The sequence below is a fragment of the Acinonyx jubatus genome, chromosome C1 (assembly GCF_027475565.1).
Source record: "Acinonyx jubatus isolate Ajub_Pintada_27869175 chromosome C1, VMU_Ajub_asm_v1.0, whole genome shotgun sequence".
Classification (NCBI taxonomy): Eukaryota; Metazoa; Chordata; class Mammalia; order Carnivora; family Felidae; genus Acinonyx; species Acinonyx jubatus.
This window is the reverse complement of record NC_069381.1, coordinates 209,712,589-209,727,208: the sequence shown is the minus strand read 5'-3', so window position 1 is coordinate 209,727,208 and position 14,620 is coordinate 209,712,589. Positions and strand designations below refer to the sequence as shown.

The 14,620-nt window shown below is 34.7% G+C and overlaps 1 protein-coding gene across 1 annotated transcript in view; it reads right to left on the bottom strand.

Annotated features, from left to right (window-relative positions):
* Positions 1-14,620, bottom strand: part of PSMD1 (proteasome 26S subunit, non-ATPase 1) — a 94,610-nt gene that overhangs the window by 62,143 nt on the left and 17,847 nt on the right. Inside the window, exons 8-16 of the mRNA XM_027048041.2 lie at positions 14,015-14,075; positions 12,976-13,104; positions 11,378-11,466; positions 10,863-10,941; positions 10,192-10,365; positions 8,472-8,583; positions 7,336-7,532; positions 6,279-6,374; positions 5,167-5,231 (exon numbers count right to left, since the gene is read on the bottom strand). Coding sequence (XP_026903842.1) covers positions 5,167-5,231; positions 6,279-6,374; positions 7,336-7,532; positions 8,472-8,583; positions 10,192-10,365; positions 10,863-10,941; positions 11,378-11,466; positions 12,976-13,104; positions 14,015-14,075 — 1,002 coding nt within the window. The remainder of the gene's footprint in view (positions 1-5,166; positions 5,232-6,278; positions 6,375-7,335; positions 7,533-8,471; positions 8,584-10,191; positions 10,366-10,862; positions 10,942-11,377; positions 11,467-12,975; positions 13,105-14,014; positions 14,076-14,620) is intronic.

The window sequence follows — 14,620 nt, the reverse complement described above, 5'->3', positions numbered from 1 at the left end:
ACTGAATTTATGAGAGGTACTTAAATTTCTCAGTTTTCTCATCTACATTTCATACGGTTCTTATGAGAATTAGTACATGTGCACAGTCTGTACATGCTAGCCAATTCTATTTACATTTGATATTTTATTGTTACACTATTCCCATAAATGGTAAAGAAATTTAGGCTGAGGGGGTCTGCAGTGAAGCCAGTCCATATCTTAGCTTTTCCTTTTCGTGTTGACCCATTCTTATGTCTCAACCTATTTATTACTACTGTATCGCTGTCCCTTTCCAGGTGATTAAGTTTAAGAAAATTACTTCAAGAAATGCGTTGGCTGTGGAGCTCAGCATAAGTGAACCAGATACATATTCTCCACATGGTAGGATCCTTTCCTAGAACACAGTTAGAACATAGACCTAATGGGCTCTATGTCATCTGCCAGAAAGAAAAGATTACAAATTTAATCCCTAAATCTCAAAGCTTTAGGCACTTTTCCCTACCAGTCTAAGATTCTTCAGCAGCATTAAGGGTGGCCCATTTCAGATAGGCAAAATAATCTACATTCCTAAAAAAAAAAAAAAAAAAATTGTTATCTATTTTGGTTCTAGTCTCTAATATGATGGGTTTGACATACATTAAGATTTATATTCTTGCAAAGTCACAGAAGATTAAGTTTTCTGGTGTCACTTTAAAAGTATCACAAACTGAATCTTATCTATGTAAAGGCATATAAAATTGTTTCCGGAAAATCTAGAGATGGCACTCACACGGCCAAAGCTCTACCCCTAGACGAACTAGATTAGATGGACTACCTTCTCACATGCTCTATACTGCCTCCAAATTCATGTATGTACTTAAACAATCACACACTTACAAAATTAACTATATGACTAGTTAGCTTCAATTCCTGGGGAAAAAAATCTTTGCTTTATAGTTAGCTGAGAGATCTTTCTCTAGTTAATCATTCTAGTACTTCCAGAAGATTGTAGAAAATGAAATACAACTCCAATATAAACTATTTCTGAAAAAGTACAACATAGCACAAACTTTTACCATTTTGATACAAAACTGACACTTCCATTTCAAAATACTTTTAAAAAATCTGTAATTTGAAAGCAAATTTCAGATGTTAACCACATTTATGGCAATAAAAAGACTATGAAAAAGAGTAGTCTTTAAAAATATGTATGTCTTTAAAAATAATTTTGGAAGAAAACTTTCATTAAATTTCATATTTATTAATTACTGGAGGGGGGGAAGGTATAGAAAAGGTTTAAAAAGACAGAAATAAAATAAGGAAGTTATAGCATCAAGAACCTAAACACAAAGACAATGAGGCAGAAACAGAACAGAATACAGACAATATGTATCAAAGTGATAAAAAAATCGGAATGGAGATATTGTAAAGATGATTCATGCACTTGGTGGTAACTAGCTGATTGCTGGGGTTCCTTCAAATTCTAAGACTCTATAATGGTGCAACATTTTTATATTCAAGGAAACATATCTTATGGTCTAAAGAAATATCTGCACCAAGACTCTCCCTCATATCTTATAAGATCCATCCGTATCTGAAAGCAAATTAATGTATACATTGGAAAATATGCAGTTATTGTTATAACGTAAAGTTATAGCAAAGATGTCCAGGGATCTCTAGGATTGTCTAATTTTAAGAAGAATCTGTATCAGATCATTTTTGCAACTTAACTTTAACAAGTATATAAAGACCAATGCTTCTTTTAACTTTTCTTCACTTTGCTTTCCAATGTCAAGTTAAAATAATTCAGATTATGCTCAGTTCCAACTGAGTTTCAGTCAATGCCAAGCACTGTATCATAAAAAGAGTTGTTATAATAAAATCTGCTTACTCGATAGATAACAATGGGCCTAATAATCACCTATTTATTAAACAAAAATGTACTAGGTTCATTTCAACTTGGCAAGAATGTTTTCAACTCAATTCTCAATATTTATATACATTATAAACAAATAACCCACAAATATCAGGAGAAAGAAACAGTGAAAATATTATAACTGTCTGGACTACTTCAGGGTAAAAGAGATAACATACATAAGAATTTTTAGTTTCCCACGAAGACAATTTCACCTTAGTGGTTGAAGTACAAATACATGTTTACCCACATATTTTCAGTATTCATGTCCAGTAAGTACATTTGAAAGGAAGATTAAAAAAGTAAGAAGAAATAAATTCTTAAAATATGGTTCAAGAAGGTGAAATGTCTGCAGTTATTTTAAAAGTAAATCTAAAAGGGAAGAAATGATAAAATGGAGCAATTTCTAAGAAAATAAATGATGATGCACCAGAAAACATTAACTATTCTTAAGAGAAAGGACAGAAACTTTCCAAATATTAAAGGTAACGAGGAAATTTGAGAATAAAAATGTTCCGTGAGAGTTGCTCAGGAAAATAGTACTCTGATAGAAAGGCATGATGTAGAAAGCCCTGGTCTCTAACAAGACCTGTTTTGAATTTCAGTTCTACCATTTAGCTCTATGACAACGGGAAATTTTATTAACTATTTTAGAATTGAATTTTCTTCTCTTTTAAAAAAATATTTCTAAGTTTCTTTCATCTTTAAAGATTCTCCCTCCAGGGAAATGACACTAATCTAAAATTTAGAGAATTTGGTTTCAACGGCAATTTCTTAGACAAGTTGATTACATTTAATTTTCTTCATCTATAAAGTAACTTTTAGACAAAATCATCTCTAAAGACTTTTCCAGTTTCTTCTACTTATAAAGAATCCTATCATGAAAATAAAACTCAGAATGATCCCTAAGAAATAACAAACACATAGAACCACTCATTAGCTGGATCTATCCTAAGTAACTGAGATCTTAGCAAAGCCTAAAAGCAGCTCATGGGAGACATCTGCTGCTGAAACTGGGAGTTTAGCATGAGTGTGAACTACAGGAAATGCAAAGGCAGAAATGAATTTTGTTAGAGAGCAAAGTGCTGTCAGGTTAAAAAGGGAAGAGAAACAGTCTTCATGAAGCTCAACTTCCTATGTGGCAGAATATACATACTAGACCACTGATGTAGAGAATATGAAATGGAAAATCACCAGTAAAAATTAACAGCTGACAACAAAGAAACAAAACAGAGACCATCATGAGTAGGATGGTTTACACAAACCAACAGTTATTAAAGGTACTCCTAGAAAAATATACTTTCCAAATCAAAATTACCTAGTTCTCTGATAAGAATTAGAACAAAAACAAAAACAAAACAAAAGAACCTCTCTGGATGGCAATAATTACCCATGCCCAACCCTACATTGTGTCTAAATTCTAAAGCTAAACCAGTGAAAGTTTAGGGTCATAACTTGGCCAAAGATGACAGGCAGAAAAGAGAACTATTCAACTTCTGTTTTGCTTCCTTTTTTTTTTTTCCCCTCAGGATAATGAGTTTTAGACCAGCAAGATAAAAAGTAATGGAAAGAGTGATCAAAATGTAGACTGGGTGAAAAGACTAGCTGCCTTAAATGAGTTCAACTCTCTAAGCTAAATGAATCACCTCCCTGAAACAGAACTTTGTGGTTGTAATTATGGAACCACTGCTGACAAATCTGAGAAAAAAAGAAAATGGCAAAGGTACAAAAAGACTGTAAGTGGCTAAATGTTCTGATGTTCAAAAAAAGATAAGAGAAATAGGAATCAAGAAATAAAGCGTGTAGTCTACTGCAGATCTTTTTTAAAAATGTAGAATAGCTTAACGCACATAGGCTCTGTCATCTTAGAAAAACAATCAATGAATATCTGACACTTGTATGGATTTACTAAAAAGCAGTAATAACCAACTAATCACATATTCTACCTTGGAGGTGTTACACAGTAGATCTGTGTACTATGTCTTTGGATTTCAAGAAAGCTCTCTACTGTCTTTGTGAACAAGTTGAGCAAATAAGGGTTTGAGGACAACACAATGAAGGAGGTTATTTAACAAAACTGGTGTAAGGAGAAACCTATTAGCATGTCGTATGGGTCTGTACTTTGCTGTTTTACTCAACATTTTTATCCACAATAAGAGCAAAATTATTTACAGCCTTTCTGGATAACCTCCCGATAAATGGAATAAGCTCCTATCAAGATGTTATGAAGAAGATCCTATAACCAGTTCACGGTGGACATTCAATATTTGTAAACTTACATTATGACCTTTGCAACAAAGGTTCACTCCCAGGGACTTGGGGTAGAAAATCTATCCCAGATTTAAACGGACATGAATGAGACTCATCTGACTCATCTAACATATATCCTGGGAACTTTACTGTGTAATTTCATCAAAAATAAGTTGTTATAAGCAGTGTACAAATAGAGCTAAATGAAGCTCTTTTAATCTGCCTTTGTTAGATTTTAATATAAAGTATCTTAGCTAAAAGAAACAATGGTATGAGATTGGAGATAATAAGCAGACAGGAAGAAGAACTACTGCAGGAAGTACTATTGCAACTACCACTATTACAGTTACCACCACTATCACACGCTTAAATAACACGTAGTAGTGCCAGACACTGTTCTAAGGGCTTTAGATATTAACTCAGTTATTCATCTAAAAACACATTTCTTAAATAGGCACTATTATTGTACCCGAAATCAGAGATTCAAAAAGGCTAAGTAACAAGCCCAAAGTCACTCAGCTTGTAAGTGGCAGAGCCAGGATTCAATCCTGGCAGACTGGTTTCAGAGTATGTCCTCTTCATCACAACTGTACTAAGCCAAGGCATCTCCAAATCTCAAGTCCAAAACAGTTTTCTTAACTCCGCACATTTTTCAGCCTTCTTTAAACAAAGTCCATTACCTTTTATTCTCATTAAAGAGCTTCAAGAACTCTACAAATCTGTGTAAGAGACAGCATCCAATTTGAATTACCAATGTTCATGGAAAGAGTAGTACTAAATATGTTATCTGGATTTAAAAAACTAAACAAATACACTGAATGTTATGAAAAAACAAATAATCAAGTCATTTTACTATTTCTCAAATAGGTTCTTGGAATCTCAAGACACACTTGCTTCCTTTTTCAGATGAACAGTACTAATCTTATTGTTAAATGGTCTTCACTCTGAACCTAGACATATTTCTCAGACACTAGTTTCTGTTTAGTTACTATTAAAAAAAAAAAAAAAAAGGACTATAAAGAGAACCAGAAATTAGAAATTACCTGAAAAGAATGAACCCAAGTGATTCTACTGCTGCCCTCCTGACATCATCATTAACGTCACTTACCTAGGAAAAATTTTAAAGGATTACATTATACCATGCATTCCATTACTAGAATAAACTGATATGAGGCTCACATCATTCAAATGTAAATTAGACCTCATTAATTTATTACTATTTAATTAGAATGTCTTCCTCACTTTAGAAAAACTCATCTGATATAGTTTTCATTTCAGGGCTTTTAAGCTTGGTGAAGTTTAGGATTCAGGGCTACTTCTAAAGATTATTTCAGCTGCACTATATAGCTTTTGTGGGCTACACTGAAAATGTAACCATTTCTTCAAAGTTATTTTCAAAAAAGTATGTCCTAAATTCAAGCAAAATACAAACATTTAATATTTACAACATACCACATGTTGCACTGATAAAAGATAAATCAATAATAAATACAGCGGAATGTGAGCATTTCTGGGAAGAAGATAATAATAGTTCTAAACCCTTTCTGCATGGGAAGATGACCTGAGGTTTACCTTCTCCTGGCACCAAGATGGTAGAAACCTACTAAGTGAAGACATATGTACAATGTCCGCTGTGTTACCAGGCAACATTACTGTTCATAAACTCCCATCTGGATTGGGAGGACTAGGAGTGGGAAAAGCCTGTTGGAAAACACGGACACTGGCTTTCCTGTATAATGTATCTCTTGTAACAGACCATGTCACTTAGGGCTGCCTGGAAGCTAACTTCACAGGTTGTAAGAAAGAAGTGATTTTTACTGTTCATTAGATTTCCCTATCCTAGGGTGGCTGCACACACTCATGTGGTCTTGTTCCTTACAAATGAGGATGCCCCTTGGAGTAGGTTTTCAGAAGTTGCCCCTGAATGATTTTAAGGACTTCTATTCATATCGACTTACTGTTATCCTGTACTACATCCTTCTGAAAAGCCAAGTGAACCTGGTGCTTAGGTTACAGCTGATTGTGTCCAGCGAATGATAATCTGTACCCGAGATCACTGGTGGTGATCATGTAGTGTGGGTGCTGCAATAACCTAGACATTTAGTGTCCATCTGCAAACTTTCCTTTCCCCCTCCAGCCAAGAAAGAGTACTTACAGCAACATGTAGCAGGCGCCGGATAGCTTTGTTGTTACCCGAGCCACAATAAGCCATGGCTACAGTGTACATTCCAGATCGTCGAAGAATTGGGTCCTAAGAAGAATAATGTACATCAATAGACAAGTTAGCATTTCAAATAGTAAGTGGCATCCACCAGGAGAGTTGGTTTTAGGTAGGAAACGATGGAAACAATAAACTTAAGGAGAACTATTTTGTGGTTGGTAATTTGCTAAAACAAATGTGGAAATAAAAGACTCTAATACAGAAGGAGTTAACTTCTAATTCCCAACATTCTGTGCAACATGCCTGTACTGCCTCACACTTACTAGGAAGTATAAACTCAAGTCCAATACCAACACTATCCTCTGACACTCAACTTCCATTATTAAACGAATAAGAAAGAAGCTCGCTTCTAATTCCACATTGTAACCTCCTTTTACCTTGTTTAATTCTTGGGCACTGACGAGCACTGAATGGAAGAGATACGGAGTCTGAGAGCTGAGCAAAATAATCAGTAGCTTTATCATTTAATACAGTAGTAGTTCTTTTTATCAAGACTATAGAGGACAGCATTATTTACCACTGAGTACCCACCATATACAATACCACTGTCAAAATAAAACAATACAAAAGGCAATGAAAAACACTTACCCAAATAAATAAGCATGGGGATTGGCACTGGTTTTTGATGCAAAAACAATAAATTTGTATCTCATTAAATGATTATGAAATAATTCCAAAAATACTATTTCTAAAAGAAATCAACTTGTAAATTTCTAAATACCTTTTCTGGATCTGCTTATCTGAAAATTACTGGTCTGAAATCTTGGTTAAATTGAAAATCCTCAAATTAGTCCTGTTCATCCCTTCTAATCAGTGTTTTTCTTTCCTACATTCTATTAGGCTTTATATACCTTGTTTCATCAACGAGTATAGTTACGCGTTCTGTCAAGAACAGAGATAATTTCTAATGAAAAGTATTTCTGTAAATGCAGGTGATAACTAGGGCATGAGGGAGTACAGGGGGAAAAGGATAAACAATGTATCGTCTCACCTTATCACGGCAGAGAGATTCAATGAGAGCATCAGCCTCCTCCATCCTCCCATACATCACTAATGCAATGCCAACTGCAAGACCACGCAGAATCTTCTCATGTTGAGTTTCCTGTGCATAGCCGACCATGTCCTCAATAGCCTGGGCATTTTTAGAGCCCAACATAACCAAACCTAGGGCCAGGCCAGCTGCTTCCCCTAGTGAGTAAAAAATAAAACATTAAAAAATATAGGGCATCTGGGTGGCTCAATTGGTTGAACGTCTGACTTTGGCTCCGGTCAAGGTCTTGAGGTTTGTGGGTTCAAGACCCACATTGGGCTGTCAGCGCGGAGCTCACTTCAGATCCTCTGTCCCCTTCTCTCTCTGCCCCTCCCCGACTCATGCTCGCTCTCTCTCCCTCTCAAAAATAAATAAACATTAAAAAATAAAATTACATATGTAAACTCAATAAAACATATCCTATTGGAAGTGGCACTTACTATCATCAACTATCAAAACATCTATTAAATGAAAATGAAGGCATTTTTTCAAGCCAGCTGATAAAAAGCACATCCATATATTTATAGCTATTTTCCTTTTAAATCGTGACAGAATGTACCATCAATCCAACAGTGATTTCAAAAGAGACACGATGTTTTTCTATGTTATCACCAAGCAGTACAGATAGCTCTGTGATACAAATAGATCACTCTAATAAATTTGTTTGCAAAAATCAATTATACACACACAGGATGTATCATTTTTAAAAACTTATACGTCACAAAATCTATTTTTATGAGTTTGACAAATGGGGCAAAATCCACTCCCTATACAAGTAATCTATTAGATTTTTAAGAGGCTACAAAACAGAAGTAGAGGGGCGCCTGAGTGGCTCAGCTGGTTAAATGTTGGGACTCTTGATTTCAGCTCAGGTCATGATCTTACAGTTCACGAGATCAAGCTCCACGTCAGATTCCATGCTGACAGCGCGGGTTCTTTCTTTCTTCTCTCTCTCTGCCTCTCCCCACCCCTGAACCCCTGCTCACACTCTCTCTCAAAATACTTAAAAAACAAGACAAAACAAAATATAAGTAGAAAACAAATTTAGTCATGTTAATTAATCCTAAAGTGAGTTGTCTTTGCAAAGAATCACTTACCTGTCACAGCATCATCCTGATAAAGGTTCGTTTTTAGCAAGTCATATACATCCTGGCGTGCAGTCCCCATGGCAGCCAAACCCAGGCCCAGGCTGCCCCCATGTCGAACGATCTAGGGAAAAAGCATGGGTTCCAGGGATTTAGAATACTGTACTTAAAAATCCAAGCTTTTATTCTAACTTCAAAATGTACTGTGATATTAAACATGCAGGGCAGTTGACCTAGTGAGTATGACCAAAGGATTTGACTCAGATGGCCAGTGGTAACCTCAGCAATTTCAGTTTCAAAAGAATGGTGCTTGCTGATGCAAAATAATAGTAAGTTGAGAAGTGAATGAGAGATAAAGTGGAGAGAGAGGGTATAGCTCTTTTTTAATAAGTTTACATGAGAAAGGGAGAAATATGATAACTAAGAAGGAGAAGCAAGTGTCAAGGAAAGATTTTTTTAGGATAGGTGAGACCTGAATATGCTTACTGGCTAAGGGGAAGGAGGCTGAAGAGAGGAGGAAAAGGTATCTATGGAACACAGTCATGAAAAAGTAGGAAAAACGGGGTCAAGGGCAAAAGCTGGTCTTTATTTCAAGACGGACACATTAGTGGTCATCTGTCATTTTTGAGTGCAGTCTCCTTTTACAGGAGACAGCACCTCAACGTTGCTTGGGAAATACTCTTCTTCCAGTGGTTAGTTTTGGTGGAATTGCCAACTTAATACGTGCCCACTTTCTCCTACCCAAAGTATGGGACTGTGAGACCCAAGACAGGCCAACTGAATGCTCTTTCTCTGAAATTCCAATCTTTCTTAAGTGAAATGACCCAAGGACAAAAAACATTTCAAATTCCTTCATCCTGACAGCAGGGCCCTAGAAAAATGGTACAATTAGTTCCTGTTATCTAGATCTCTAGAATTGCCCTGGCTCTTAACTGTTGTGAGAATTGGTTCATCAGCTTTTCCTTTAATTGTATAAACTACTTCCAATAAACATTTTGTTTAAAGTCAATCAGTGGAGGTTTATATTGCTGGTAACCAAAGAGATTTGTCTGATTAGAAAATTTTTACCTGAGAAGGAAATGAGGCAAAGCCATGAATAAATGTATATAAAATTCGTGGATGAGGGGCTTATTAGTGGAGACAGATCATCCTATTGGCCTCAATCTTTTCACTGAAATAGGAGGACAAAGTTATCTTTCTTACTTAGCTAATCTCCTAATAGCCTTCTAAAAAAGAGTCTACTCTAACATAAAAGTTAAAGTCTAAAATCCTATTTCAAAGTTCTGTAAAATAAGAACAAGCTGCTTAGTAAGTTTTTCCAAAACAATTACATGTAACAAATTATAAAACACCAAATAACTAAGAATTGATTCCTGACAGTTACTTCTTTGGGACTTAGTGTCCTATAAAATAACAAGATTAAACCAAATGATCATTAAGGTCACTTACAGTTCTAACATTCCAAAACTCTTAAGTGTGGAAATACAACATATATTTTACAAACATATGGTACTTTATTTTGCTTGTCACATACCAATTTTAAAGGACTGAGAAGCACAATTTTAGTTTATAGAACAGGAAGGAAAATTCCCTTAAAAAAGAATTCTTTAAGAACAGTTCCATTTTGGGAATTTCAAAATGTATAAAATTTCTATTCACTAAAGTAATTTGGCAAATGTAATATTTTCTTGGACTCTTAAGTAACAGACTAGTTTTCCATTTTCGTACTTACATCATTGCTGGCATTCTTAAGCTGGTTAAGCAGATAGTCAATTATATCACCACCATGATTGGCATGAATAAGACCTAATGCATAGAGACCTCCACCTTCCTGATAGGCGGATCCTGGAGAAGTGTCCTTGGGAAGATATGTTGCCATTAACTGTAATGCCTCCTTCTCGTGACCCTGTAAAATTGAGCCACAATAAAGGTGTCAGTAAGAGAAAAGTGAGAGAAAAAAGATGTAATATTTTCTAGAATTATTTTCTTTTCTCCAGAATGTTCACTTTCTAAAAGAGGAGGAAGTGGGGCTCTCTCCTATACAACTTTATAACTCAAATGAGGAGAATCTTTAAGAGATTGAATCACATCCTTGTTAGAAACAAACGCTTCAATTTTTTCCCTAGTTTTATAACATTTCCCCAAATTCATTTCAGACTATACAAATAATTTATTTCAATTCATCCTGTGAGAAATGGCTTAGTCTTCATAAGGAAAGGATTTCCACCTTTTATTAAAATCAAACACATACATATGTATTTTCATTTCTTATTTACTTTATTCTTTCCTGTAAGAGAATCTATCTGATTTAAAAAAATTTACTTATGAAAGAAATACAATAAACTTTTACGTTTTTTAACTCCAGAAAAATTGGTTCCGTTCGCACTGATCATTGTATATTACCTTATGAATTACACCCAAACTGGCTGTAGCTGTAAATTTCGCCCAGTTAGTGGCTCTGGCCAACCATTCCAAGTTATCTCTGCAAGAAAATTCAGCAATACTATTGAAATGAATGCCATAAAGTTTTTTATAATACTAAAGTCAAAGCATTAAAATTTTACCTTGAACTATTACAAATCATTTTACTTTACGGAGCTCAAATTACTGGTGATTCTATTTTATCTACTAAGTTCTTAGTATTCTAGAGACTTTAAAAAATGCATGATATGTAATTTCACTATGAACAAAAGCAGAATTACATTAACATTATGTCATGAAAAAGCCTAGATTCAAGCCAACTAATAAAGGGAATTAATTTTACCTTAAAATAAGCAGGCATATGCACTAAAAAAATGTATAAAATAGCAAAAACAGAATTTAAAATTCAGGACTGGCAGCTACATCTATGTAACAATGTCAAGTGTCTCTATTAAAGATGATTTTAAACCAAAGTGGAAACCTTCGAGTATATTTACCTAAGAAACTGGTCACTGGTAGTCCCACAGTGCATAAAAGAATTTGCTATAACGGTTGCTGTGTGACATACAGAATTCCGTACTGCATCCTATAAAAACAAATACATCTGTACCACTGGCAAAGTATTCATACATACACAAAGTCACATGTAGGTACACAATCAGAGGCCCTGTTTTGTGATCAAAATATTAACAAACTGAACTGACATTAAACTATGAATCTTGGACATTAAAATTTTTAATGTTTACTTATTTTTGAGAGAGAGAGAATGAGAGAGTGGGGGAGGGGCAGAGGACTGAAGTAGGCTCTGTGCTGACAGCAGAGAGCCCAATGCAGGGCTCAAACTCATGAATTGTGAGATCATGACCTAAGCCGAAGTCCGATGCTTAACCAACTGAGTCACCCAGGCGCCCCTGGATAATTCTTTATATAAAGATTAAATAGGTAGTTTATAAACACAAGCAAGTCAGAGTTTTATCTGTAGTCTTGAGATCAGTAGGTTGTAGGTAGCAATTTCGGTAGTAGATTTTCTATTTATTGGTTTCTGAATAGTTTAATTTGCCATTTCTTTTCAGCATCTTGTCTAAGGTCTCCAAGGTATCAGGCTAGCCTAGAGAACAATGCTGCATCTCTTCTCACTCTGCACCTCTGGCAGTAACCAAAGGGATTTTGTTTATTTCTAATGAGACTATATTATAAAGATTAGTTTCAAAAAACTGTCATAAATACAAACTGTGTAACTGTGTCCATCTGACATTTGTAATTATTAAAAATTTGAGAAGTATGATTATATATTTCAGTCAAACAACTGTGTAGTATTGAAATAGTATATAGCTGTAAAAGAGGAATAAATGACTTTATCAAAAGCTACTGGGTAGATAAGACAGGAAAGGGAAGAAAAATACGTAAGTTTTTTCATATGAAAACATTTTCCTGAACCAGATGAATATATTATCTATTCAAAGATTAAAATTAATCCTACTGTTAGGATCAGTATCTCAACAAACATTACACAATATCAAAAACCTGTACACTCAAGCAGTTTGCAGTTCAATGGGAAAAAAGACACATAAACAAACTGCATCAGTGCTCTGATTGGGCCATTCGTCCAAGTGCTACATGTACATATTAAAAAGTTAACTAAAAAAAATTAAAACAAGGAGCACCTGCGTGGCTCAGTCCGCTAAGTGTCTGATTCTTGATTTCGGCTCAGGCAATGATCTCACGGTTTGTGAGTTCTAACCCCAAGTCAGGCTCTGACAACCTAAAGCCTACTTGGGATTCTCTGTTGTCTCCTTCTCTCTCTGCCCCTCCCCTGCTCACACACTCTCAGAAATAAACAAATGAACGTTAAAAAACAAAACAAAACAAACCACTAAACTTCCCAATGAATGTGAAACACAAAAACAGGAACTCAATTTTAATTTCCTTTCTTCTCTCAACAAATTCAAGAATTTCTCTCTTTGTTATTCTTTTTAAGTTACTTTCTTGATTAGAATAAAATGCAACAAAGTATTCAATAATAAATAAGTATACATACTAATAATCAACAAAGAAATAAATACAAGAAAGCCTCCATTACAGATGAATTTCCTACCTTTGTGTTTTTTAGAATCATGAGATCTGTGTTATTATTTCGTATTAAAAACTGTAGATGTAACTCAATAGCCATTTCACCACTTAAAATTTTAATCATTTTCAAAGTCTGGTCCTTGGGCTCTGGACTCTGCCAAAATAAACAAACAAGAAGAAAAATTCATATATTACTGATATCCACCAATTGTGCTTTAACAGTCCTAAACCAGTGAAATTCACAATCCATACACAGAGCAAAACTTGTATTTTAATAGTAGGATCTAGAATACTCATATATCACTTATTTGAAAGAAAGAATATTTCTTTAATAGCTACCACTGAAATATGATACCAGTTTAATGAAAGAATATAATTCACTCTGAAGAAACTTCCAATGTAAAATTATTTTAATGTTAAAAAAAAAAACCCAAACTGTAAAAGAATGACTACTGATGATATGCAAGGAAAACTATTTTATACAGAACAACTCATAGTTTAGGTGAGAAACTGCCTACTCCAAACTGGAAAAATCAAAAACACATTTAACCAACGCATATATATGATCTCATCAACTACCAAGCTATCCAGGTAAGTAATAGTTGACATTTATATACCTGAGTATCAAAAATCAAAAGTCTTGGTGGAGGAAACATTTACATCCAACAGACCACTGTTCTAATACTTACCCCATTCCTCCATACACCATGAATATTAAAAATAACAAAGACAACTAAAGTACCCTGCCCCGTCTACAACTAAGTTGTCATTTAGTTGTTAGAGGCCACACTTTTTTCTCATCCTGTGACAAATAATTCAGAGTTATTCTAGACAGAAGTCAATCTTTTGTAAGGATCTAAGGATTTGCTTTCTTCTAAGTTAAGCACTTTCTAGGGTCAGTCTTTAAAATTTTACTTTTTTACAGAAGATCTATTTTTATAAAATAACTTTGGTATTAAACTTAATATTAAACCACTAACAAAGACAGATATATAACACTTTAAAATAACTTACAATATAATTGTATGTTAAATGGTAACCTCAACTTCAAAAAACACACTTACCACTTCTGGTGTCTTTCCCACAAGTACACTACCTGGCTTTTCCTCTGTTTCCATTGAGTCACTAAAATAAAGAGAATCAACAGTTACTAATCTGATAAATCTTTTCTGAATAGTATGTATAGGTAACTAGTTATCAAACTAAAGAATCTGAACCATGTTCAAATAAATATTTTGCAAGGAAAAAATGTTTAATTACCTAAGTATTTCCCTTAAGAAACAGAGACGATTCTATTAAGATGGAAGCAGCCCAGTGATTTAATTTCCTTCAAATAAATTCATAAAACCACACAACTAACTAGGTTAGCACAAACAACAAATACAACAAAACCAGATGACAAAGCACCCACCAAACTCCTAAAACACAGCCAGGTGGAGATACACCATCACCAGCTACAACACCAGTTTGAAGTGAAGCAGCTGAGGACCCCAACGACTCTGAAAAACAACCAGCCAATACTCCCTTCTAGGCGAAAGCATTTCAATGGGGATAAAATGCTGGGTACAGAATCCAATTACCATGGCAGAAAGAAAGAAAAAAGAAAGACCAAATAAAAGTGAGAAAGTAAAGGGGATTGGGTGGCTCAGTTGGTTGAGCACCTGACTCTT